The sequence below is a fragment of the Colossoma macropomum genome, unplaced genomic scaffold (genome assembly GCF_904425465.1).
Source record: "Colossoma macropomum unplaced genomic scaffold, Colossoma_macropomum, whole genome shotgun sequence".
Lineage (NCBI taxonomy): Eukaryota > Metazoa > Chordata > Actinopteri > Characiformes > Serrasalmidae > Colossoma > Colossoma macropomum.
In genome coordinates this window covers 14,842,554-14,870,048 of record NW_023494806.1, presented here as the reverse complement: position 1 = coordinate 14,870,048, position 27,495 = coordinate 14,842,554, and the positions used below count along the sequence as shown (strand labels likewise).

General features: G+C 37.7%; 2 protein-coding genes across 3 annotated transcripts in view; both read right to left on the bottom strand.

The window, feature by feature from the left end:
• Positions 1 to 20,026, bottom strand: part of si:dkey-21e5.1 (potassium channel subfamily T member 1) — a 127,561-nt gene extending 107,535 nt beyond the window's left edge. For both annotated transcript variants that reach the window (XM_036598843.1, XM_036598845.1), the window contains exons 1-3: positions 19,822 to 20,026; positions 14,343 to 14,388; positions 12,502 to 12,669 (exon numbers count right to left, since the gene is read on the bottom strand). In XM_036598843.1, coding sequence (XP_036454736.1) covers positions 12,502 to 12,669; positions 14,343 to 14,388; positions 19,822 to 19,888 — 281 coding nt within the window. In that variant the 5' untranslated portion in view covers positions 19,889 to 20,026. The remainder of the gene's footprint in view (positions 1 to 12,501; positions 12,670 to 14,342; positions 14,389 to 19,821) is intronic.
• A 1,841-nt stretch (positions 20,027 to 21,867) lies between these two features.
• Positions 21,868 to 27,495, bottom strand: part of LOC118827732 (kelch-like protein 20) — a 32,029-nt gene continuing 26,401 nt past the window's right edge. Inside the window, exons 6-8 of the mRNA XM_036599174.1 lie at positions 25,093 to 25,304; positions 23,412 to 23,518; positions 21,868 to 23,244 (exon numbers count right to left, since the gene is read on the bottom strand). Of these exons, the coding sequence (XP_036455067.1) occupies positions 23,160 to 23,244; positions 23,412 to 23,518; positions 25,093 to 25,304 (404 nt within the window). The 3' untranslated portion in view covers positions 21,868 to 23,159. The remainder of the gene's footprint in view (positions 23,245 to 23,411; positions 23,519 to 25,092; positions 25,305 to 27,495) is intronic.

The window sequence follows — 27,495 nt, the reverse complement described above, 5'->3', positions numbered from 1 at the left end:
GATTCCCACAAGCTTAATACTTCTAGACACCGACAGGCTAAATACATCCAGACTCAAATACAAGCTAAAAACTTCTAGACACCTACAAGCTAAACACTTCTGGACTTCCACAAACTTAACACTTCTAGACACCAACAGGCTAAACACTTCTACACTCCTACAGACTAAACACTTCTAGACTCCCACGAGCTTAACACTTTTAGACACCTACAGTATAAACACTTCCAGACACCTACAAGCTAAACACTTCCAGACTCCTACAGGCTAAACAATTCCAGACACCTACAAGCTAAACACTTTCAGACTCCTACAGGCTATACATTGCCAGACTCCTATAGGCTAAATACTTATAGACACGTACAGACTAAACAATTCCAGACTCAAACACAGGCCAAACAATTCCAGACTCCTACAAGCTAAACACTTCCAGGCTAATACAGAAAAAAACATGTGGGCTAAACACTTCCAGTCTTATGCAGACAGAATGTGAGGGCTAAACACTTAACAATTCCAAACTTATACAGGCAGAACAGAAGAGCTCAAACATTACCAGACTCCTACATGCTATACACTTCTAGACTAATCAATTTCTGAATGTAGCTGATGGCTTAATTCTTCTAGACTCAAGCATGCTCCAAACAGTACCAGGCTAATACAGAGAAAACCTGACTAAACACTGTCAGACTAATGTAGGCTAAACACCTTTCAGACAGTGAACACTTCCAGACTCATACAGGCAGAACGTCAGGGCTAAATACTTACAGTTGCTACACAGTTTCACTCTTATACAAGCATAATTATAACAGCTAAATACTCTAAAGCTCTAAGCTAAAGACCTTCGGTAAAGTCAGATGAACAAAACAGGCACACTTACAGATACTGACATAAGAGACAAAATACCTCCAACCTAATACCTGCTGAGTAAGAATGAACACTACTAAAATAATATGGTCATAATTATGCCTGCAGCTTTTATTAGCCATTAAACAGGCTCACAGTGCCAAAGATAAATATCTCCAGACAGAAAGGACAAATGCTTCCAAAACTGCTAGTTACTGGGGGCTACCTCATGATTTAACTACACTGGTCACAAGTGTTTCATAAACTATGGATCACATATATGTTTGTGCTTGGTTGCCACATAATGAGGAGGAATGAAGAAAAGTCAAAAAGTTTAAGAACCTCTGCTGTAAACTGTTTTGTGGCTTGGAATATCACATCAGGCTTATCCTTCTTCAAAGGTGCAGAAGAACTTGGTGCGACATTCAATTCTGTGGTTCTACTGAATCTACTCCACCTCTCTGTAGCTCCATTAAACCTCTCACTTAAGACTGTGACTTCTGTTATTGGATTTTCTGCCTCTTTCAGTTTCTCCAAAGCATAAAATTTCAACATCCAGTAAGAGCTTAGTCATCTTATTACTAAATCTGCATGCACATTTTATGGACACCAGAACAGTCGATCTTGTTGGGGTTTAATCAAATGCCCAAATGCCAAATCAATGAAAGTTTCAAATCATATCTGACCTTCACTGTTCTTTTTTAAAGATTTGTGAGAAACACGCTAATGTCATAATTATGTAGCTGTCTGAAAACTTTCATTTTGAAACTGCTGACCTTATTAAGATATAAATATTGCATAGCCTGCCCTAAATAAAAAAACATTTAATTTTTTATTATTCTCATCAAGCTTCTGGTTTGCTGACATCTTTCAAATCTGGGGAAAACTGCTGAAATAGATTAAACTGAAGCAGAGGTTGTTCCTTATTAAAATCGTAGGCTGTATAATCAGTCAGACGCTGTTATGCTCATAGACACAAGTGCATTTCTAGTTTCTAAATATGTTACTGTTTTACTTATGTGATGAAACATGGTTGACAAACAGTGTTGCTGTGCATCCCCATAGAGTCGTTATAAAATGATTGCAGTGGATAGCAGTGAGACTAGTCAAATAACAATAACAATTACAATTACACACTTATGATCACATTTACATTTTCACTCGTCTTCTTCTCCTAACTAACAGTGTTACCCTCACGTGACATGCTATCATTCTATTGTGTGTTGTTCCTTCTAGTCTTTTTTGATACAGAACTGACTTGGATTTGGGAAAAAAAACATTTCCTTTGAATGATGTGTATGTGTACATTTATGTTGATGTGCAATTCAGTTTCCAAAATCAGATCAAAAATGGTTAAAAGTTGTAGTGAAAATGGGACTCTTAACAATCCTGCAAGACCTGGGAGACCATGAAAACTGTCAGCCTCAAATAAACAGCACTTAAAGCTTTCATCTTTGAGTTATAGGAGAAAATCAAACTTCACTCTTGCTTTAGCTCTGAAAAATCTACAGGTGTTTCTGTCCATCCTTCGTGAGAAGACAATTCAACACTGTGCATCTGAAAGCATGTGTAGCTGTCAAGAAGTTGTTACTGAAAAATGGAAACAGAAGAAGAAAATTAGCAAATCAAACAAAGAAGCTGTTGGTGTGTTCATAACAATGAATTGTAAGATTCCCCAGAGTCTAGACCTCAACATCACTGAAAGTGTTTTGGATTATTTGGATTGTGAGAAGCAGAAAATGTAACCAACTTCTAAGACTGAACTTTGGAGGTGTGAAAAAATATCTCTGCAGATTTCTTTGAAAAACTGAAAGCGAGTCTCCTGACAAGAATGAAAGCAGTAAAAGGCAAAGTGTAGACACACTAAATACTAAAAAAAGATATTTTGTGTAGTAGTAGTAGGCTTTTGTGTGATTTTTTTGTTAAATATATATTTTCTATTTTTTTCCTGATGCTGAAAAATGAACTAAATGAACAACTGGTACTTAGTGGCCATTTTGTAATTGAATAAACGAAGGGTGGTCTCTGAATTTGGTACAATACTGTATTTAGGTACATTTCAGTGTTAAAACGGTGTAATAAGTAGTCTTTTTCCTTACTGGTCTAAAATGGGACAAATCCCAAAAAATATTCAGCCAAAAGCATTGTGATGCTAAGGTAAACACTAAGCCAAAGTAACTATATCAAGTGCTTGGTCCCCTTAATTGCTACTTATAGGGAATTCATTAAAGTAGAATGATCTCAAAAGACATTTGCAGGAATCACAACAGGCAAGATCAATTTCATTTTATTTCTCACTAATGAAGCCTGACTGTGGGCTTAACCTTAATCAATCAAAGCTTGTCTATTGAGCTGGGTCGGGGTAATCTGATACATTTTAAATTCTGAGACAATATTGAGCACACCAGTCTAATAGTGCATTCAAAAACATTACTGACTACTCTGAACATGTTGGCTAAGCATGTACAGCTCTACCAGTGCTGATTTTAATGATTTAATTTTTGTAAAATGTGACAGTTTCAGAGCTTACTGTTATATCTAGAGACAGACCAGACACCTCCAGTCAGACAACACAGGCCTATCACAGTAAGAGTGACTAACAGCATCTTACTTAAATAAAAGATGAACCATGACTAACACAGTAAACAAAGTGTAAGTGCATCTAGTCTCAATTCCAGCTGTCTTGAATTGATGCTTGGATTACGTGTTAAGATCAGTGTGAATTCAGGATCTAATTGGTGCTGTTCACGCCTTGTATGGTTGGAGGAATTCTGACTGACAGCAGTAAGTCTTCGCTCGTCACGCCTCCGTGGTCATTTTGATTTCCTAGATGGTTGCGTAGCACTAGAAACATGCTCCTCTTTCCCCAAACCTCGAGGACTGATTCTGCTTCAGTGGTGCAGGATATGCCAGCTACTGACGCTGTGGCTTATAAATCAAAGTTTTTTTCAAGAAAGAATATTCTAGCACAATTATACAGCTGCCAGATGTTATGTGTGTGCCACCAACATGGTACTGGTATGTTAATATGTGCTGGGCTGGTACAAGCATATTAGGCACAGTGCACAAATATCCAGCCAATAGTGGAAAGAAACTCACCATTGATACAGGGCTAGATGATGACTAACACAAATTGTTAATGGAGAAAGATAAGCTATAGTGTCTACTATACACCTATAGTGCACCACTAAGGTAGGTGTTTCTAATGAAGTGGCCAGTAAGTGTAAACGGTGTTTACTCCAGCAACACTGGATACTCATACCAGCACAACACCCCCTACCATGTCACTACCATGTCAAACCATATCTGGTCAGTGGTGGTCTTATACTGGTGTCTTTCCGTTGATGGATGGGCTAGAGGGTGGTGATAAATTGTGCAGCAACAGGTGGAAAACCTAATAATTACCTAATAAACTTGTTCATCACAATGCCAAATGCCTTCCTGACAAATTGAGCCATTTTAACACAAATTCTAGAGTACACACTGCCAAAACAGAGTAAAAGTATCTTTAGACAGTAAAACAAAGTGCAGAGCACATTTGCATCTCTTTGTCATTATGGAGCTGCAGTGACATCTTTGGGAGAGAACTGCCATGTCCTCTCCACTGGAGTGATTCTTCAGTTCAGTAATAAGGAACATACCTCAGAAAGAGAAGATTGATATGCCTGGCTAGAATAATGTCACACTCCCTCTGACTTTTTTAAACGATGCGAGAAAGCACAAAAAAAGCTGCTGGTGTTCTGGAGTTATTTTGACATGAGTAATTTTCCCTTTCCACTCGTCAGTTATGTGGCTCTCCAACTCCCACACACTTAAACACAGACACACACAGAAACACACACACTCGCATACATCCAGAGACATACACACAGACCACACATACACAGAGAGAGAGAGAGAGAAAGGGAGAGACGGAAAGACCTCAAACCTCTTGTCTGTGGAACAAAGCCCTGGAGATAATCACAGTGCACAAACTACACACACACACACACACACACACACACACACACACATACACACACACATATATTTATACAATGTCAGGATATGGGGTCATGCATATCTTTATATGCATTCTATATATGTAAGTACCTATGTATATTCAATAATAATATCCTGCATGTATCCTATGCTTATATGTAGCAATAAAAGTCCGAGACCACCCTTACCCAAACATATATTTGACAGAAAATTACACAGAATCCTCAAAAAGTAAAGTAAAAAAAAATACATTTTTCACTATCACCTTTGCCCACTTTACAGTTTCGATTCTTTTCAAGAGACTTGCTTTCAGTTTTTTTAAAGAAATCTGCAGTGATATTGTTCCCCACTTCCAAACTTTAGTCTTAGAAGTAATCACAAACACATTCAATGATGCTGAATCTAGACTCTGGGGTGGTCAGCTAATTGTTGTGAGAATACCAGTAGTTTCTTTGTTTGATTTGCAAATTTTCCTGAAAATGTACAAAAACAAACGTGGACACACACACACACACACACACACACTGTTCGTTCCTAGAAGCCAGACATCTCCCGCCTCAGTTCACGCACTTCACCTCTTCAATGGTGAAAACGCGCACATACACATTCACAGAACTCTTGGCGTGATGGCTGCAGAATGTGGAGATTCCCTCTCTAAACACCCACACACTGTGACCAAGCAGAGGTGGAGAGAGCAACCAAACCCTGCACTCAAAAATTTCACAAAATTACTCAAGAAGAGCAAAAAGTGTTCCTCAAAACCAACCTGAGCAGATTCGAATCAGAACAAAAGAAGTACTGAGTACCAACTCAGTCCAAATGTCCATTACAGTTCAGTTCAAATGATCTTTCAAAATACCTGCAGTACAACTACACAGATCATGGAGCACCAGTTGACACCAAGTGTGAAATCCATTTGGTGTTGATTTTGACTTTTTGTAAGACTGCCAACCTAACGCTGCACACACACACATACATATATACCCATACTGAATTCTTTATTCAGTTCTAAAATTAAACACACAATAACAGTGTCCAAATATCACAATAGTATAGAACCTTTTTATGTAAAGACAAAACATCTTTTCCTCCAAATGTGGCAACTTCCCATTGATCTATCCCTGCCTTACCCTCAAATGCATTTTTTCATAACAAGTACTGTAAGGTTAGACCTAATGAATTTAGGTTGGTGTTAAGACTCTTTACATAAAATTGAGTTTCCAGCTTAAGTTAACTGAAAACTGTTATTTAACTCAGCATTTTCATTACAGCAAGAATCACTTCCCTCAACAACTGCTGGCTGCTTTGGGGGCGTGTCGCTAAAACACAAGCAGGTTAAGGTGTGAAGAAGGAAAAAGTATGCAGTTATAGGCCAGTTCTGATCCTCAAAGCAGGCAAATATTTTTTTACCTTACAAAAACTAATGTAATCATGAAGTTTTTATCAACAGTTGATCAACATCAATATAATCCTGCTCTGCATCCATTTCAGTGTTGAACCTTGCCGTGTGACTGTGGGCATGACACAATCGATTACCACGCCACATGTCAACAATCTGTTTGGTCACAACTCAATTCATTTGCATATAATTTGTCCAGAGTGAGATAGCAGAGTGAGATATTTGTCCAGAGTGAGATAGCTGATGACAGATAGCAGTGCGAGGATTGCGTTGTGTGTCAGTAGTTTGATGTGTCAGTTCTATGTAAATATTGTCATCTCACACCTCATTACAGCATGACAAATTCTGTTTTATGTAAATTATCAACAAAAAAAATCCAGTCATTTTGCATAACGTCACTGTCATTTACACATTTACGCTGCTTAAAATTTCAGCAACTCCAGCTTAAAACACCTTCCTGCATTCCTGACTGAAGGTAAGCAAGTTGGACAGAACGACAAATGTGCCACCAACCGAAAGTTAGGTCAATGAAGACCTTTACACGCCTAACGTAATTCAAACGTGCGATTTATTCTGACCTCAGTAAATTAACTTAAACACATGTGTAGCTGATATACCTTGCACACCAAGCACAATTTTTCAGACAGTGAAAAAGTAACATTTCATTCGCTCTCTGTTTGATTTCTGTCTACATTCTGAGGAATGAACACACTTGACCAATCACTATTGTCTGTGGCATTGGCTTAGCGACAACCAAGATGACAGATGACTAGAATCTCCAAAAGCAGCTCAAACTGAGTTACAGATATCTGAGATAAACGTTCAGCACCTGAATGAAGAAATGAAACTCTCCATGTTTGCCAGTTGGCCAGTCTTCCAGAAGTAGTGACAATACCCACAATATGCTCAGAAAAAGTATTTTTTGGACATATTGTAATGTAATTTATCATGATCAATAATATTAGAAATAAAAGTTATCATAAACAATAAATATTGTCAAATTGTCCAGCCCTATGACAGAAAAAACTACACCTATGCTTTTCATATACACAAAAGAAATATCATTTGATATAAATAATGCACTCAAAGTTCAGCAATTTTGACAAAAGCTGAGATATTCCAATGCCTTAGATAAAGAGTTGTATCAACATTGTTTAAAACTTTGTACCAGTAGCTATGAAAGAATGCATTTGTGGGTGGAGCACAGATCATATGCTGAGGACATCGAAGAACATCTTGCAAGTAGTTTTGTTTTCGTTTTTGAGAAACCAAGGGTTTCGGAGACATCTACACACCCACACAAACATTAAAGTATTAATAGCTCTGACGTCAGGAACTCAACTGTGGATAATGATTGTCAAGTACACTCCACCTTAATGACACTCAAGATCCAGCATGAATACATCTCCTCATAGACTCAGACAATAATGATACTAAACAGCCATAATCACACCACACAATGAGCTACTGATTACACCACACACAAGCAAGCTCTCACTGATGCATATGAGAAAGCCCCGGCTAGCAGTCCTTCACTCTGTTTTACATTCTACAGGGGGATTACTCTAAAAATGTCTCTCCATGTCATTTTGCAGTTTCTAAAATGCAGAATTCTGAACTGCATTTGCAATCTCTTTGCTGGTCCCTGATACTGTCCAACCACAGCACAGATTTAAAGTGGTTCATATCTCTAGAGAGTAAAGCCAACCTCTATCTGTCCTGAGTTTGCCTTTTAAGGCCACGCTGACTGGTCTAAGTAAGACAAGCTGCATTATTTATCCACTTCAAACTGCACGAGTGATAAGAGCAGGTGTGCTCTAGCAGCAATTTCCTCTTTTCCTCAAACAGCTCTGACCACAGTGCAGGTTTCATGCCTTTTGGACCCAACATTAAGCACAATGATAAGAAACATTGTTCTCAAATATCTTAAAGGGCCCATATTATGAAATAAAATTCAGTTCCAAGTCTATACATTCCATATATGGGAAAAAAGCTGTCCATTTTTAATTCACTATTTTTGTGATGTCACAAAAACCAATACATGTACATATAATCAGACGCAAACGACTGTACACCCCCAGTCAAATGACATATGATTCTGTAAGTTAAAAGAAGTAAACACATCCTCTACAGAAAGCACTCTTAAATATGGCTTTTTCTGTACATTTCACTGTACAATTTCTATTTATTTGTTGAGTTTAACATACTGGAAATAAACTAATAAACTAATAAAATGCACATAAAATATATAATGTGCCATGAATTTTGCACAGAACACATTTTTTCCAATATGTTAAATCCAGAAAATACACACTAATTGTGCATTAAAATGTGCAAAGATGTAATTAGACCAGGGTGCCCAAACTTTTGCTATCCTCCTATTCAGCCTATGGCAGTTTAGCCCTGCCCATTCAGACTAGGTGTGTTTTGGTGTAAACCGCTCTTAGAATGATGCACAATACAGGGCAGCCAAGTAGAACAGAGCTCATTTACATAGATCAGTCTTAATGGCACAGTTACAAAAACAGCCTGTTTAATTTTTAGGGGATACACACAGGTTAGACAATGCTCATGTAAAAAAGAATGATCACTGTCATATGTGGATATGTGGAGGGAAAATATAATGAAAAAAGAAGTCACATGTAGGCTATGGGCTCTCTAATATCACACACTTTATATGACTCCACATTTGATAATAAACATCAGCCTAGAGTGAACTGAGTAATTATGCTACTGGCTGTATATTAGACATAACTCACTTAAACAGTGACAATAACAGTGCTTGTTAATTAAACCTGGCTAGTAAAGCTGCATAATGAACGTCTGCTTTCCCTGCAGTCGTATGAAATGAAGAGAACATGCTGTTCTGATGCAGTGCAATCTTAGAAGACACTGATGATCAGTGATTTGTAGTTTACAACCATAATGCTGACATACAATAATAACATTTATCATTCATTACACTCATTACACTCCTTCATTACACATGAAAGGAAATACCAGGAGACATCCATAAGCATCTAGAAATTACAATACCTGAAGCCAGGGCTGCCATAAAGTATATGTCATATTATTTTTCAGAGGTTTTGAGGGCAATTTAACACAGTATAGACCAAATCATACAATTAGACAAATAAACAATTAGAATACAAGTTTCATAGAACATATACGTTTTGATGCTATGCGTTCTAGATGATGTAGGATGCTTGTGTCTGCAAAACAATGTTTTGAGAAAAGAAAAAGCTTTGCATTTCAAAATTTTGTCTTCATCACCATATTTTATGATGTTTAAAGGAATGTTCCAGAATTTTTCAATCTAATCTCTGATTGATTATATGCTACTGCCATGTCCCATGTGTTTTCTTTTTCTTACAAAGGAAAAGAAAACCTGTTAATTCAAAACATACTTACAGTACTGTGCAAAAGTCAGAGACCACCCTAGTCTCAATATTTAATTTCCAGCCATTAAGTACAAGTTTTTCATTTTTCAGCATTGGGAAACATTTGAAACATTTGTTCAAAAAACATTTCTCAATTGACAAATATTGCAAAAATAGTAACTTAATGGGAGAAGACAAAAAGCTCCTTAATGTTTAATGTAAGTTAATGTACAGAAATTTTATTCCAATTAATTTTGAACCATTTCTATTGGTCCATTCATCATGAAATTTTCATACAATGTAAAGGGCAGTCGCAGTGTTCCAATGATATACTTAACAAAAAATAAACAGAAACTGATGAAAATATATATTTTTTGTAGTATTTTTAGTGTGTCCACACTTCACCTTTATAACAGCTTCCAAATAATTTCCCACATTTCCCACAAGTTCAGTCTTAGAAGTTGGGTAAACTTTCTGCTTTTCACAATCCAAATACTCCAAAACACATTCATTAATGTTGAGATCTGGACTCTGCTTGATGACAACTACACATCCTTTCAGACCCACAGTGTTGTGTTGTCTTTTCACAGTGGAAGGACGGACAGAAACACCTGCGGATTTTTTCAGATATGAAGCAAGAGTGGAGCTTGATTTTCTCCTCTCTCTCAGAGATGAAAGCTTTAAGTACTGTTTATCTGATGGTAACAGATACCATCTGATGGTTTTGGTAGTTTACCAGGTCTAGCATGGTTGTTAGGAGTCCCATTTCCTTCCAATAATTTTTGTATGTGTATCTTTGTATTTGTATACTTTTTGTATCTCTGTATCTTCCAGCAATTTTTTGACTTCCCCCTTTCTTGTGCAAGTCTACTCCCCTAATAAATACCTGTACTTAATGGCCACTTTGACTAGAAATAATAAATCAAGGGAAATCTCTGACTTTTGCACAGCACTGTACAACAGAAATCAGTGGGCAGGCATCTGTGGGAACCCACCATACAGATTAGGTAAAGTTAATGTATTTATACAAATGATGATTAAATCATCATGCATCTTCATTCCAACCTCAAATGTTTTATTTTATTTTTAAATACAAATATTTTATAAATGTACATTTAATGCTTTTATTTGTCTGTGTTTATGTGAAGCTCTTTGAATTGCCACTGTGTATGAATATACAAATAAACTTGCCCTGCTGAAACTTTACGACTCTCAAAATCAGCTTCATTTCATACTAACGGGCAGGAAACCTGAAATGCTAATTTGAATCAAAACTTTCTTTTCTCTTTGTTTTAAGTACGTAATCATATTTAAATGGCTGAAAGCTGTTGCCTAAGTCAGAAAAAGTCTCTGACGCCCCCGGCGGTTTTGATGGGATGCCATGGCCTTGAATCCATCACAAAGGATTGAGTCATTTAGCAAGACGCTGTAGGTACATTCAGACACTGTTCTATTCAGCCCTGCTGCCTTTCAACCTCTTTCTCTCCCTCACTTTCTCGCACATTTCAGCACCACAGCAGAGGACAGCTCCCTCTGAGCACATTTTAACTCTGCACAATGGCCACATTGAACACTGGCACAACAGCGTTCTACGGTGAATAAGTATTCAGGCATTACAGCTGTATAAAAAGGTACACGCAATACATGTCTGTTGTTCTATAGAGTGCTTAGACATAACCCGCTTTTCTCTCCTTTTTGGACGAGCTTTGAAAAATTGGTGGATTGGTGGTACCATTTCTTCTTTTCCAGCGCTACATTACAAACAGCTGAGGTTGTCATTCCATGAGTGCTTCTTTTATGAGGTCTTGTACAAGCAATAAGTAATAAGATACTTGTTAAACAAACACACCTGGCCACCTGGCGTATGATCTCCATTTACTATTCATTTTACTGAGCACTCAGAAATTAGAAAACACAGTCAGTAGTGCCTTGAAATTAGAAATGGGTATGAGTTACCGTGTTGCAGTGCTAACAGCTTGTTTATCACCAGTTTCAAAAAATGTTATTCGTTTATCGATTTATGTCATGCAAACCACAGCAAGACTAGTATTCCCACACATAATGTTGGGTGATGTTGCATTACATTAATACCACAACAACGTTAATGTCGTAGTACATTAATACCACAACAACAGGTTTCAAACATCCAACAAAACAGCTTCAGGTCTTAGGAAAAACACGAGTGAAATCATGTCTCAGCTGTGGTAGGCAAACCGGGCTGTTTCATACAGCCGCAGGCAAGACGGCTTTGGAGAAGAATGCATCAGGCTAAGCAGCTACAAACTCTGAGATGATACACTTGGTGTGACATTTGCTGTTCTTCATGATAAAATTATTTACAGTTTCATGGCTAAATTGAAGATGACAATATATTACAACTACAACTTTTTTTGGTCTCAACTCATGTTATAACCACATTTGCTCCCACATCCACTTTAAAGGTGGGACCCATCTCAAAATTACAAAACGTGTTGGTATTATAATTATTTTTATTATTAGTAGTAGAAGTTCTCTGTGTGTCTGCCCTGCGATGAACTGGCAACCTATCCAGGGTGTTTCCTGCTTTCCGTCCAATGACCGCTGCAATAGGCTCCAGCACCCCCCGCGACCCAGAAGGATAAGCAGCTTAGACAATGTGTGTGTGTAGTAGTAGTAGTAGTAGTAGTAGTAGCTGTACAGTGCACCAGCAAAACAGTATTGTCACATGACACATCAACATTTTTAATCCAGTGTTTGCAAAAGTTAAACATATACGAAGGACTAGACAGAAAAATTAAACAGAAGGTAAAAATTATAACCATCACATATTCAGTATTGCGTACGTTAATTTATAATGTTATCATCATATTGGCCACTGCTACCCCTGAGCATATGCTGTATAAGAACAGAACAGTCACTTACCTGTCATCATTCTGAAAAGACTGATCTCCCAGCAGCAAGTCTCTGAAACGGTAGCGTGGAGGTAGTGGAGGAACCTCTGAGTCCACATCAGCCATCTTCAGCGTGGAGATGTCCAGGATAACTCCACTGTTACTGATGCTGTTCTTCTGGGTTGTCTCTGCAGATGACCTGAGGTGAACCATACAAAACAGTATATAACGGAGGAGTAAATCTCTGAACTTACAATGTTTGATTCATGATCGCATCATGAACTTTCAAATTTAACCATGATTGGATTTGGATTACTTTGGTATGATTCAGAATTATATTCAAAAATGCAGCAAATACACATTTGTGAGTGGAGAAAATCTTTGATACAGTAGTGGAATATAGACAATAAAAACAATACATCAGGGTTTTTTTTGTTTGTTTTTTGCATTTGAAGCTTAAGATTTTATAGCTTTTCTTTGGCCAAAAAATAAACTAAAATTTTGCATCCCTAGCTGATAAACAAACAGAAGTGCTCTGCTTAGCTTGTTTGATCTATCCAGAAGCCGCAGCGTATGCAAGAGGGAACAACAAAGCAGAAATTCTGCATGCGTAACCTGCCGGTGGTTTTATATTCCCAGCCTGAACCATGTTCAGAGCCTGACAGTGACATATGAGGCTAAGTATTTGCACATGAGTTGCTACTGATCCATGTTCTCTGCCTTTGTACTCCATGACAATTTCATTAAGGTGAACATCTGAAAAGTGCATGCTCAAATGCACATTACCTAAAATACAGATGCTGAGTTGTGGCTCATAAACAGTTTAATAAAATGTACTGCAGTGCCCAGCTCTCCTGCTGTCAAGGCTTCAGGAAAGACCGCACCAATGCAAAACACCGTTCCGCAATACAAAGAAAAACATTATATTAGCTCTTACACAGACTATGCTCATAAAAATAAAGGTTGGGCATATAGTTGGAGGAAAAATCTTTAATTGGAATAGACCCTTTAAAAATATGTGCTAGGACTGCACAAGAAATTGCATTTTTATCATTATCAAGATAAACATATCTTTATGCCCGTGATGACAGAATGGCTCACATTACCAGTGTTTCTCTGCAGTGTGTTTGTGCTCGGTCCTCCCAGTTGGAGAGCCATTCAGTTAACCCCTTAAGAATTGTTTCAACCATTTGCATTGAAGTCTCTGTAGTTACTGAATAATAAGACTTAGTATGCAAAAAGCCTGGGATTTTCCTAAAACTCAATCCTAAAATTCACACATGCACAGCTCAAAAACTACTATATCCTGTTATGTATTAAGATAAGCAGTAAGGGCTGCTGTCACAGCAAACCTGCATCACTATAAGGAGTTTGTTAAGGATTTTAAAATGTGCTAACAGTTCTGATATAAGTAGATGCAGTTGTATGCAAAAGTATAGGTGCCCTTGGTCTCCTACTGGAGATTTCTCACACAAATATGGCTCATTAAAGAACCACCTATTAAAAGGTTCTTTAACATCTTAAGTCAAATCTTTATCTTTATCTTTAAGCCACTGTAGTTGCTGAATAATAAGCCTTAGTATGTAATAAGCCTGGGATTTTAAGGGGTTAAGGAACCAAAAGTGGTTCTACTACAGTGCCTCAAAAATCCCTTTTTGTCACCTTTACTTTAAAATGCATGTGTCAGGGGGCAGCAAGTTGTCAGTTGTAATTATCAGCTGAAATTCGAATATCAGACAGAAAGTTTTTTTTCCCATTTATCAATTAATAATATATCAGCTGTTTATACATTGTGCATCCCTAGCATTGTGCCAGTTGTTACATAGACTACTACACCTAAACTCTGTCTATAGTAGGAACAGGACTGCATACCTGTCAGCAGGATTTGAGGAACGCCGCGGAGGGGTCATACTCGCCTCTGATCCACATGAGAAAGGAAAGAAAAGGACAGAATCGTTAGTGCTTATGTGCCGTCCACCAACAGGCAGTTCATGCAGACCCCCCCCTTCACTCATGAAAGAAAAAAAAATGACATTTTGATGTAAGATGAGATGTTCAAAACCTTTTTTATATTTTTGGTCAAAGTGTTAGATCCTAAAATGACAAATCCACTTCCTCATGCAAGTGCAATTGTACTAAAGTCACAGCGTGTAACACATCAACTCCCATCTCTGCCTATTCGAATACGAAGCCGGTGAATCACCTGCAATTAGCAGGTTGCCTGTTTCTTTCCTGTACATCATGTTCAGAAACGCTTTAAAGGACAGCCTGCCTCTTCAATAATCAAAGGTCATTTCCTAAAGCATGTTTAATAGACCACTTACAGTGATTTGTTCTAAACTTCACCTTTAAGGCCAAAAACCATGTCCAAAGACTAATTCCTACTGTTATCCCCCCGCCCCTGTGACATTATGTACCGTGCAACTCAGCAGCCAGCCTATATAATCTAGAACATTCCCTGTATGGTCTCCTTTTGAGTAGCCTCAGGTGTATGTATGTGTGGACTGCGCAGAGCTATTAGTGTGTAAATCAGAGAGGAGTGGGTGTAGGGTGGCTTTAATGGCAAAGGCGTAAACAAAAGTGAAAAGCACTGTGTGGATTGTGTTCTTCCTCTGAGGGTAGACTCTCACAACAGTAAACCGTCTCAACAAAACCAATCCTTATAAGAGAACTTCATAACAACACCTGCATAAGGAAAGAAACTTGTGGTGTGGTGAATGTAGAATTTGTGTCAGACACTGTACAACATCTCTGTCAGAAGAATTGATGTTTTCAAGTTTGAAAGGTCCATATTCTACGTTTTTCTTGTATTTATTTATTTTATTTTACGGAGGTCTGCATATGACGTTCATGTGAGTTTACGTACCAAAAAAAAAAATTGTCACTTGTTTTTACATGACCATTTTTTAACCTTTCTTTAAACCCTAGAATTAAATTTGCAACAATTATATTTGTTACTGTGTCTTTAGGACTGAGATATGTAAATGACCTCTTGGCTGTCCTATACTCTCATGCAAAAAGCAGTTCAGTCTGAAACACTCTTTGAAACTTCAGCACAAATGGGTGGGCAAAGCTGGTGTAGGTTGAATCAGTGAAAAACTGTTGTATTTTGTGACATCACAAATATGACCAATTCAAAACAGGCCATTTTTGTAGCTTAGTTTCTAACTATGGACAGTAAGAACTGGAGAGTAAATAGTACCTTTTAACAACTTTAACAATGTTTACATACTACATCAATACGTCTTCTATTAAAAAAAAATATGAGCCCTCTCATGCGGCACATCTGCTGTAGTCTCTCTTAAAGGGGAATTCCACCAATTTTTGAAAATATCAGCATAGTTTAATCATTCATATGTAAATTCAGAGCAGTTAGATGGGAAATTGTTCATTGTAGAGACACAGACTGCCTCACACTTCTTCACAGTGGTGGTGATGAGAACCAGGAGTCATGATGTATACAATACAAATATAGCCATTTTATTTACAACCTAAAACAATCAGTCAACCTTCGTGTCTTCTGAGTTTTTATACAACGGTAAAACAGTCATCAATCTGGAACAGGTTTTTTGGGACTATTTTGCCTTACAGGGGAAAATACCACAACAGGACTCTCCACAACGAATGTATATATAAAAAAAAACATTTTAAGCCAAAATCATATCACACAACTATCATCAAGCAGTGTCTCAGGCATCAGGCAACAAGTTCACGTAATAACATGTTAGTTAGCTTTTAGGGGCACTGAACTGCTCAGACATCTGGTTCCTATCACCACCACTGTGAACAGATTCTCTAGAACAGAGCATTTCATACCAAACTGCTTGTAATGACTTTGTTTACATCTTAACCGTTTATTCACCAATCTTGAAATATCAGTGGACCTCCCCTTTCATATTTAGTCAGAAGATGAGAAGCTGTGAGAGGAAAGAAAGTTAGAATAGAATAACAATGTGTTTAGTGCAAAATCATATTATTCAAATTAGATTCTGAGTTGTTTCCTGGAAACCCCCTAATACAGACAATCATGATCTAATATTCATAATGAGCTGATTCCTAATGAGTTGATTGGTCAATCGTTAAGGATTCAAGAGCATAAATATCCAGCCTGTCGCTTCAGTTGTTACGGACCAACAAAAATCTTCCACTTTTGTCTTATTATTTTGTTAAGTACTGTATAGTATTGCCAAAAAAAAATAAATGCAAATGAGTATTGATTTTAACACTGTTCGGTCAAAGTAAAAGCCACGACAGCACAGTGTAAAAACCAAGACTACTCTTTTCTCAGGCTGTCTGTTTTTGGAATTTTCTCTCACTAGCTCACACATACAACACATAACACTTACAAACACATTAGACCGTTAAACATGGCCACACTCTTTCGTTCAACACAGACTCGGTCATTTCCAAATGAGAGTAAATGTAATTTTGTACATGTAAGTTACATATGCTGCTACTCTGCTAATCCACTCTCAGCCGTGTGTAATGTCTCACCTGGTTGTGACTGAGTGCGCGGTCCCATCATTGTAAATCAACGTCGTGCTGGCGAACCAAGCGCCACACATTTTCTCTAAAAAGCCTGAGTCAAGGGTCCTCTGAGGACTTTCGACGATAATGTCCTCTTGACAGCTCCGTCCTCCATGGACAGTCGCCTCAGAGGGATGGGCTGCGACCCCGAACAGAAAGCCCAGAGAGAGCCACCGCTGGGTGCAGTCTATTGAGCATCCTCTCCGCTTTTTCACCCGTGAGCCAGTGAGTGAACTATGAGTCCGGTACACCACCACAACACGCTATGAATGAACGACAGAAACGCGTTTTTCCCTCATTTTTCCGCTCTTGAACAAGTTCTCGTGATAAATTTGCTCACGGGCATCCAACAGCCTCTCAGAAAGCTCCCTGTCACTGCTCAGAAATACAAAAAAGGCGTGAAGCGTGTTGAGAAATAAATAGCTGATAACCTCATCTCCTCACTGCGTGTTCTGTCACCTCTGTATGAGTGGCGGTATTATTATTTATTTTTTACCCCCCCCCACCCGTATTCAGCCAAGCCCCGCCCTCATGCGCTTGGAATGGCTAAGCGCTTCATTCTCACGAGCCACGCGCCGTTCTAGAACGCGCACTACTAGCCAATCCTAGCGCAGGAGGCGAGACAACTGGCAGCCAATCCAAGCGCAGGAGGTCGGCGTTTGGCGGAATACGGGTGGAAAAAACGGAATGAGTGAGGTAGAGCCTTGTCCTTATCGCTCGCAGCCCAGCGTTACTCAGTCAAAGCTTATAGCGCCATCTGCTGGACCACCTTGAAACGTTTTACACCATAATCATGACCTCAGAGAAAGCCTGCTGCCCACAGAAACGCTATAATGCACCACAAGTCCCATCCTTAATTTAAAAACGTTAAGCTTTATTCCTCCATCTCCCCACTGTTCCACTGCGTTTGAGGGAGCAGGCCTACCTTCCAGAAGCGCCTCCAGCTTGAGGTAAACTTAAAAGATGCTTGGTTTTATTGCCGTCATACTTGCCTTCAGCTGGGAGAGCAAATGGCCCTTATTTGTCCCCTCAGGACCATCAGAAAGTATTAGTACCATTCTACCATAAAACTGCCAACTCTCAGACAATTCCACCAACGCCTGTTCAATTTGTCACATCTCAGTGTGTAATGTCCCATTTAATACTGCCATTAGCTTCATCACTGATGAATGAGAGAAATAACTACAGATGGCTTCCTCTTGTGGCATCATCCATACGTGTAATGTTCATCTTTCACATGACGCCCATTTAAACAAGATATATAGAACCGTGCCAAGAACACAGGACAGGCATTTATCTTTTTGCATGAACAAAAAATAGGTTTTTTGTGATGATGCTTTATAAAGTCTTCCATCGTTTTATCTTTTACTTCTGCGTAATGAAATGGTTAAGAAGTAAACAAGTCATTCAGAGTGAATTGATGTGAAATGCTTTGTTCTAGAGCAGCATACAGAATTGTTCACAGTGGTGGTGGAACCAGATGTCTGACGGGTTTAATGCAGGGTGGAGAGGTATATACAGCATTGTAAGGCAAATTAGTCCCCTAGTTCAGATTTACCACTATCATTGTCAACAGTACAAGCACAGTACTGTGCAAAAGTCAGAGACCACCCTTTATTTTTTTCACTTCCAGTCAAAAAGGCCAAGTGCAAGTTATAAATTTCTAACTTGTTTTATAACTTTCTTACTTTGTCCACCGTTTACCTTTATTACAGTTTCCATTCTTTTAAAGACACTTGTTTTCAGTTTTTGAAAGAAACCTGCAGTGATATTACTAAAGTTCAGTCTTTGAGATTGGTTGCAGTTTCTGCTTCTCACCATCCAAGCAATCTCAAACACATTGATGTTGGGGTCTGGAAACCAATGTTAAAGGTGGATGGTCTTATTTGACAGCTACACATACTTTCACACTCATAGTGTTGAGTTGTCTTCTCACAGTGGAAGGATGGACAGAAACACCTGTGGATTTTTTCAGATCTTAAGTAAGAGTAGAGGTTGATTTTCTCCTCTCTCTCAAAAATGAATGCTTTAAGTGCTGTTTATCTGACTGTGACGGTTTTGGTGGTCTACCAGTCTTGTACAATTCTTAGGAGTCTCATTTTTTTCTGTGTCTTTTAATCTATGCTTGAACTCCAGTCTTGAAAATGTCCCCTTATTTTCCTATGAATTTAACCCCAACAACCAATGGGCCCAAAGTTTTATTACACACTTCTACAACCCAAGAATAGCTCCATTAGTTTGCATTTAAGTCCCTGTAGATTTTGAATAGTAAGCCTTAGTATGAAATAAACCTGGTTAAGATTAAGTTAAGAGGTTAACCTCCCTTATGGAGATGGGTTGTCTTCTACCTTATCTCCTCAGAAATGAAAAATCTTATCTCCTCCTGAAAAATGAATAACTTGTACTTAATGGCAGTTTGGACTGGAAATTAAATCAGTGAAAGAGTGGTATCTGACACATGTAGGTTCACTGGTTGTTTTGTATCATAAATATAATGTTTATATTTGTGTTGTAGACATTGCGATGCCTGGTTCCTATCACCACCACTGTACAGAAATCTGAGAGGGTAATTTTTTCTACAATGCACCATTTCACTCTGAATGACTTTGTTTACATGACAACAACTGAATTATGCACAAAAATACCAGAATCCCCCTTTAAAAATAAAGGTGCTGTAAAGAGTTCTTTGGATCGATACCATAGAAGAACCACATTTGGTTTGCTCAACTGAGCGGCTCTTTAGAAGATTCACTTTTGCTCCCTTAAGGTGTTGCTCCTAAGAACCCTTCATGGTACGTTTATTCTGAGGAGTGTATGAACCTACCTGCTTTTAGTCTGTTGTCAGCTACAGGCAGGGTGAGCCTCCTCCTTGGGACGAAGAAACTGTTCATGTCCCTGGATTGGAATTACAGTCGCCTGGTCCTCTCCGTGATGCCAAAGCATAACAGCCTAGCAGACATTTACTCAGTAAACTGGGCTTAAATTCATTGCGCTCTGATGAGAACTGCTTTCAGTTGTCAGCTTGACCTTGGGGAATATGTGGAAACATGCCGGGACTTTTCCCAAGCTGGACGACATGGTCTTTTTTATCAAACTCCACCTATTCTCTTTCCCGTACATGCAGCCCTACAAAAGCTGGCTGGAAAAAAAATTTTTTTTGGTGCCGCAGAAAGAACGTGGCTTGTGTTTTTGTTGTTGTTTTGATGAATCATGGTAATACGTGGGCACCTGAACCCTGTCGCTCTCTCTCTCTGTCTGTCACTCGGTCCCTCTTACATAAACAAAGTATATTTGATCAAAATCATTCATTATTTACCGTCAAATGTTTTCCCCTGTTTCTTGTTTATTAATAATAACATTCAAGATCCACCTTCAGAATATCTGCATTTTTCTGTTGTATTTATTTATTTATTCATTCATTCTTTCATTCATTCTTTCATTCATTCATTCATTCATTCTTTTATTTACTTGCTTACTTACTTACTTACTTGCTTACTTATTTATTTTTTATAACCTGTAATATAATGATAAGTTGTCCAATTTGAAGAATTCTACTGGACTTCAGATATCAAATCCACATATATAAACACACCATGTCCTTTTTAAACAGTATTGGACTATAAAATGTCAGGAAAAGTGCAATAGATTACATTTTTGCAACAAATACAATGAAATTTGACAAATGAAAAAAAATGTACCGACACAAACGATTTCAAAATGTTCATTTTGCGTTTCATAGTCCAATACTGCTTAAAATGATTACATGATGTGTTTATCTGTGTAAATTTGTTATCAGAAGTCAAGCATAAAATGGGCATTTTTAGAGGGGATAAATGCAGTTCAATACTCTGATTAGGGCAGCCTGACGTGCACAAAACATCACATTGCTACAATTATATTGTTACATATGTCACTGTCTGAAAAAAAAACGCTGTATCTCCAAAATAGTGCTTTTTACTATCTTTGTACTTAACTAATCTTGTACTTACAGTCTACTTAATGCAGCTAAATTACATATAACTGTATCTATTAAATTTGTCTTAGCTTTCTCTATCCCTAAACCTCAGCCTAAAACCTAACCTTACTACTGATGAGAATCCACCAAATTCCACCAAATAGTTTGTTAATCATTTAATGATGTTAATAGTTACATAATGTTTTTTATTTGTATTAGATTTTCATGCTTTTACAATCAAAAATGCATTTCTGTTGTTTTGTCAAAAAATCTGTAGTTCCATAAGATCAAACAGTGGAATCTAATATAATGATGAAAACACATTGCTTTAGCTATATGGAGTGATCAATTTGAAAAAAAAAATCTTTAGATTTGTTTTCAGGCAAGCCCAGAAAACACATGAACATATGAAATTTAAAACTTCAGATATGAACATTAAAAGGTTAAGACTAGACCTGCAATACTTTAGCTAAAATGAATTTTGTTTGTTGGATCATATACTACTGTTCAAAGATTTAGTCACTGGTCAAAAGTTCAGATTCAGTGATTTTATTGACATAAAACTAATTTGGTTTAAGTTAAATCAATAAAAGGAGTTTGTTATATGAGTCCTGTGCAGTTTCATATGTTTCAAACCGTTAGTATAAAGCTCTAAAACAAAAAGGAAGACGTTGTTGAAGAGATGCATCTAGAATGAAGAACAGAGTTGTAGATGATACTAAAAAGAACTATGAAAGCTGTATACTGCTGAGAATTAAGTGACGATCAAATTAAAGAGGAACTCTTCCCATTTTCATATTGTCTGCAAAGTCATTCTGAGGGGTTTGGTGTGAAATGCTCTATCCTAGAGAAATTTACTGACTCTGATTTCTTTATAGTGGTGGTGAGAGGAGCCAGGCGTCATGATGTCTACAACACAAATATAGCCATTTTATTACTATCCAAAATGACCAGTGATCCTACACAGCTTCTGTGTTTTATATGTAATATGCATTGCAATGCCCTGCACCTTTTTGTCATTAATGTATTAAAAAGAAATTAGCCCACAATTGTACCTCAAAACTTTCATAAAATAATGTCTTTCAACATAGTTCTCATTTCATGTAATGACTTTCTTTGAAGGATCTTTTACAGACAGTAAAAACTTCAGACTTCTGGTTCCTATAACTACCACTGTAAACAATTCTGACTCTGTAAGTTTCTCTAGAAAAGAGCATTTTAAATCAAATCACTCTGAAGGACTGTTTACATCTTAACCATTTAATTATATAGACATTTTGAAAAATCAGTGGACCTCCCCTTTAATGCCCACAGTACCTCATATTTCAAACATGGTGATCAAATCATGACAACTAGACAACAATGAAACATACTGTAAATAATATCTTAAAATCCTCAAAATTTTGAATAAAACATCTAAAAATCTTTTTTTAAGTTTTTAAAATTTACATCAACACTGGATAAGTCATCGTGTAGAAAACAACACAAATGATCAATGTCGAGCCAAACTTTTGCTCAGTAGTGTTTACTGAAATGTAAGTTTGGATGCATTTTGCATGGTTTTGCTAGTCTCATCATGATGGTGTTTTGTGTCCAGGTTTCCCAGTTCAGCTTGTAGCAGAAATGCTAACGCTAACAGTTGGTGAATACTGGCCCCAAGCAGTTACAGAACAGAATGGCAAAGATAATTGAACCCATTTAAGTCTTCAGAAATGAATAACATTTGTCTTATCTGTATTTTTATGACTGTATTTAGAAATAAATAAGACAATATGCAACCGTTAGATTTTCAGCCATTTGTTCATTCATTTATGAAACAGTGCCTTTAAAATAATGAAGCTGTTTTACAGACGGTACCAATGCATCGCACACAAATAAATATTTGCATCATAGCACAATTAAATTAGAGGTTACTGCCAGCTATTTACTATTATTGGGCTGTTAATCTTACTTGCTAAGGAAGTGTGGATTACTGAAAAATAAGAAAGTATCTATAACTCAGATATAAAGTTATTTAAGCTTGAAACAGAGTTAAGAAACTTTTTTATGAGGAAATATATTTGTGTAATTATTTTAGGTAAAGTTCACTAATTTAAGTTGACAGTATAGGCCAATTTCACAGGCACAATTTAGGAATAATGTACTGAGCAGCTCTAAGACATTGAGAAATATAGACTGATCATCAAAAAATAGACTGGCAGGTATATTTAAAGGTGTAAAAAGTCATTTTGATAGGTTTTCACCAAAACACCCTGTCCTCCTGGATGTGAAGCCTTCATGCTTCCAAAGTGTCTGCAAAGAGAGAGCAAAAACAGAACTGGAAGACTGGAGGAACGGTAATCTGGTTGGATGGAAAGACAGACAAGCGAAACAGATGAGCGACAAATGATCGGACAATTGTTTGGCTGGGCGGCAGTGAAAAACGACAGCTGAATAAATGGAATGCAAAAAGCTCTCACCTCCAAGTATTAGTGTCAGGATTATAAGTCTCGATGGTTCGGAGATTGGATGTGCCATCACAGCCTCCTACAGCCAGCAGCCTTTCACCAAATACCAGCAGTGACACCTAGACAAGGTCAAATTTATCACAGGCCTGCATTTACCGCTGACTCAACATGCCAGCCAAGTGACAACCTGCTCTAAACACAGCACTCTCAGTCTGCAACGTGAATGCAATAGCTCAAGCTCAGTACTGTTCAGAAGTTTGGAGATGCTTGTCATATAAATGGCTACTTTATGTACAATGCTAACCTATATGTAATGTAAGTTTACATATTATTAAAAGCATTTTAGATATTTAATTCAATAGTTGGTATGTACATGTATATGCATTGAATAACATTTATAAAGCAACTACTTGAGTATTTATGAACAGCTTATGCCAGTAAGCTTGAAAATGTGTTTTATGAAGTGAATGACATTGTATTGACATGAAGGATCTTAAACTAAGACAGTTTTCCTTTTATAACACTGTAATAAAGCATTATTCCCAAGTAATAGCACTTTATACATCAGTTCTGCTTATGTCTATGTGAGTTTAAGCACATCAGTACAATTTCTTTTAAGTAGACTTGTTTGGCTTCCGCATATCTCCTAAATTGAAATTATAATTCATAATGTTATGATGACTATAATAACTAGAACACAATCATATGCAAAAGTTTGAACACCCCCAGTCAAATTACATGTTGTCTTGATTTTCTATATGAAAATAGGGTCACACTTTGTTTTGTTATGGTCCTTTTAGATGAAACAGACACTCAATAGACTCTCAGTAACATGTCAAAAACATATGAGGTTAAGGTTAGGATTAGGATTAGGGCCAGAGTTATGGTTAGGTTTAGGGTTGAGGTTAAGGTTAGGGTTAGAATTAGGGCCAGGGTTAGGGTTAGGTTTTGGTAAGGTTGGGTAGGATTAGGTTTTGCGTAATGGAAGTAACATATTAACAACACATCTACTTAATGTAAGTAATGTATCAACAGAACATCTACAAGATATTTACTTCAATGTATTCAAATGCAGCACTACTGCCACTTCACTGATATGTTGTTGATGTGTTACTGATACTCTACTAAGACCTTATTAATCATCTACAAAGGACTACTCCAAATAAAGTGTTACCAAAAAAAGGTCAACACATCCTCTACAGGAAACAAAGTTAAATATGGCATTTTCTGCAAATTTCAGTGCACAAATTCTGTTTATTTGCTGAGTTTAATATACTGGATAATATAAACTTAAAACAGAAAATGTGCCATAACTTTTGCACAGGCCACATTTAGTTTTTTTTGTTTTTTTTTCCCAAAATGTCAAATTCAGCAAATAAACAGTATTTTTTAAATAAAATGTGCAGAGGTGTGGTCTCTGTAGAGCAGATGTGTCCAACCTTTTTCAAAGAGGACCATGTCAAAATACCTGAGGGCCAAAATATTATCCACAAATATTTCAGAATGAGAAAAACACAACCATGTAGAGAAATTAATCAAATGTAGCATCTGAATCTTTAGCATATTTGAATCATTTATACATGTATGTGTAAACAAACTGGCTTAAAATTCCTGACTTGTAAACAGTAGTGCAAGTTTGGACTGTATGAACATGGGAGCTGAAACACTGCCAGACAAGCTGCTGACAACTCACTTGGTGACGCTTGTTCCTCATGCGTGGGACGGGTGTCCAGTGGAGGGTGTAGGGGTCAAACTTCTCCACAGTGCTGAGCTCCAGTAAAAGCTCATCCCGACCCCCTGCCACGTACAGGCAGCCCAGGTATACAGCACAGCCTGGCCGCTCTCTGGGGGTCCCCATGGGGGCACAAGCCTGCCACATCCCGTCCAGTGGGTTAAAGCGTTCCACTGGAGATTGGAATCAGAATCAGAATATGTTTTTATTCACCAAGATGTACTGGATGTCTTTTTAATGAAAATATAACATGCATTATTTTCCCAGTGTGGGAAATGTAGCTGTTCCCTAATGTAGGTGGAATTCAAAAAGTGATCACTGAGTGGATGTAAAAGGTGGATGTTTCTAATAAAGTGGCCAGTGAGTGGCTAGTGAGTGGGTGAACAAGGGTAGTGCTTCTATTTAAGCAGCCTGTGAGTGGAATTACAAGGTGGGTGTTTCTAATAAAGTGGCCAGTGAGTGAATGTAAAAGGTGGGTGGTTCTAATAAAGTGGCCAGTGAGTGAGTGTAAAAGTGGGTGTTTCTAATAAAGTGGCCAGTGAGTGAATGTAAAAGGGGGGTTTTTCTAGTAAAGAGGCCAGTGAGTGAATGTAAAAGGTGCGTGTTTCTAATAAAGAGGCCAGTGAGTGAATGTAAAAGGTGGGTGTTTCTAATAAAGTGGCCAGTGAGTGAATGTAAAAGGTGGGTTTTTCTAATAAAGAGGCCAGTGAGTGAATGTAAAAGGTGGGTGTTTCTAATAAAGTGGCCAGTGAGTGAATGTAAAAGGTGGGTGTTTCTAATAAAGTGGCCAGTGAGTGAATGTAAAAGGTGGGTGTTTCTAATAAAGAGGCCAGTGAGTGAATGTAAAAGGGGGGTTTTTCTAGTAAAGAGGCCAGTGAGTGAATGTAAAAGGGGTTTTTTTCTAATAAAGAGGCCAGTGAGTGAATGTAAAAGGTGGATGTTTCTAATAAAGTGGCCGGTGAGTGAATGTAAAAGGTGGGTGTTTCTAATAAAGTGGCCAGTGAGTGAATGTAAAAGGGGGTTTTTTCTAATAAAGAGGCCAGTGAGTGAATGTAAAAGGTGCGTGTTTCTAATAAAGAGGCCAGTGAGTGAATGTAAAAGGTGGGTGTTTCTAATAAAGAGGCCAGTGAGTGAATGTAAAAGGCGGGTGTTTCTAATAAAGTGGCCAGTGAGTGAATGTAAAAGGTGGGTGTTTCTAATAAAGAGGCCAGTGAGTGAATGTAAAAGGGGGGTTTTTCTAATAAAGTGGCCTGTGAGTGAATGTAAAAGGTGGGTGTTTCTAATAAAGTGGCCAGTGAGTGAATGTAAAAGGGGGGTTTTTCTAATAAAGTGGCCTGTGAGTGAATGTAAAAGGTGGGTGGTTCTAATAAAGTGAACAGTGAGTGAATGTAAAAGGTGGGTGTTTCTAATAAAGTGGCCAGTGAGTAAATGTAAAAGGTGGGTGTTTCTAATAAGGTGGCCAGTGTGTGAATGCAAAAGGTGGGTGTTTCTAATAAAGTGGCCAGTGAGTGAATGCAAAAGGTGGATGTTTCTAATAAAGTGGCCGGTGAGTGAATGTAAAAGGTGGGTGTTTCTAATAAAGAGGCCAGTGAGTGAATGTAAAAGGTGGGTGTTTCTAATAAAGTGGCCAGTGAGTGAATGTAAAAGGTGGGTGTTTCTAATAAAGTGGCCAGTGAGTGAATGTAAAAGGTGGGTGTTTCTAATAAAGAGGCCAGTAAGTGAATGTAAAAGGGGGGTTTTTCTAGTAAAGAGGCCAGTGAGTGAATGTAAAAGGTGGGTGGTTCTAATAAAGAGGCCAGTGAGTGAATGTAAAAGGTGGGTGTTTCTAATAAAGTGGCCAGTGAGTGAATGTAAAAGGGGGGTTTTTCTAATAAAGAGGCCAGTGAGTGAATGTAAAAGGTGGGTGTTTCTAATAAGGTGGCCAGTGAGTGAATATACATGATAGGTGTTAATAATAAAGTGCCAAATAAGTGAATGTAAAGGGTGGGTGTTTCTAATAAAGTGGTCAGTGAGTGAATGTAAAAGGTGGGTGTTTCTAATAAGGTGGCCAGTGAGTGAATATACATGATAGGTGTTAATAATAAAGTGCCAAATAAGTGAATGTAAAGGGTGGATGTTTCTAATAAAGTGGTCAGTGAGTGAATGTAAAAGGTGGATGTTTCTAATAAAGTGGCCAGTGAGTGAATGTAAAGGGTGGATGTTTCTAATAAAGTGGTCAGTGAGTGAATGTAAAAGGTGGATGTTTCTAATAAAGAGGCCAGTGAGTGAATGTAAAATGTGGGTGTTTCTAATAAGGTGGCCAGTGAGTGAATATACATGATAGGTGTTAATAATAAAGTGCCAAATAAGTGAATGTAAAGGGTA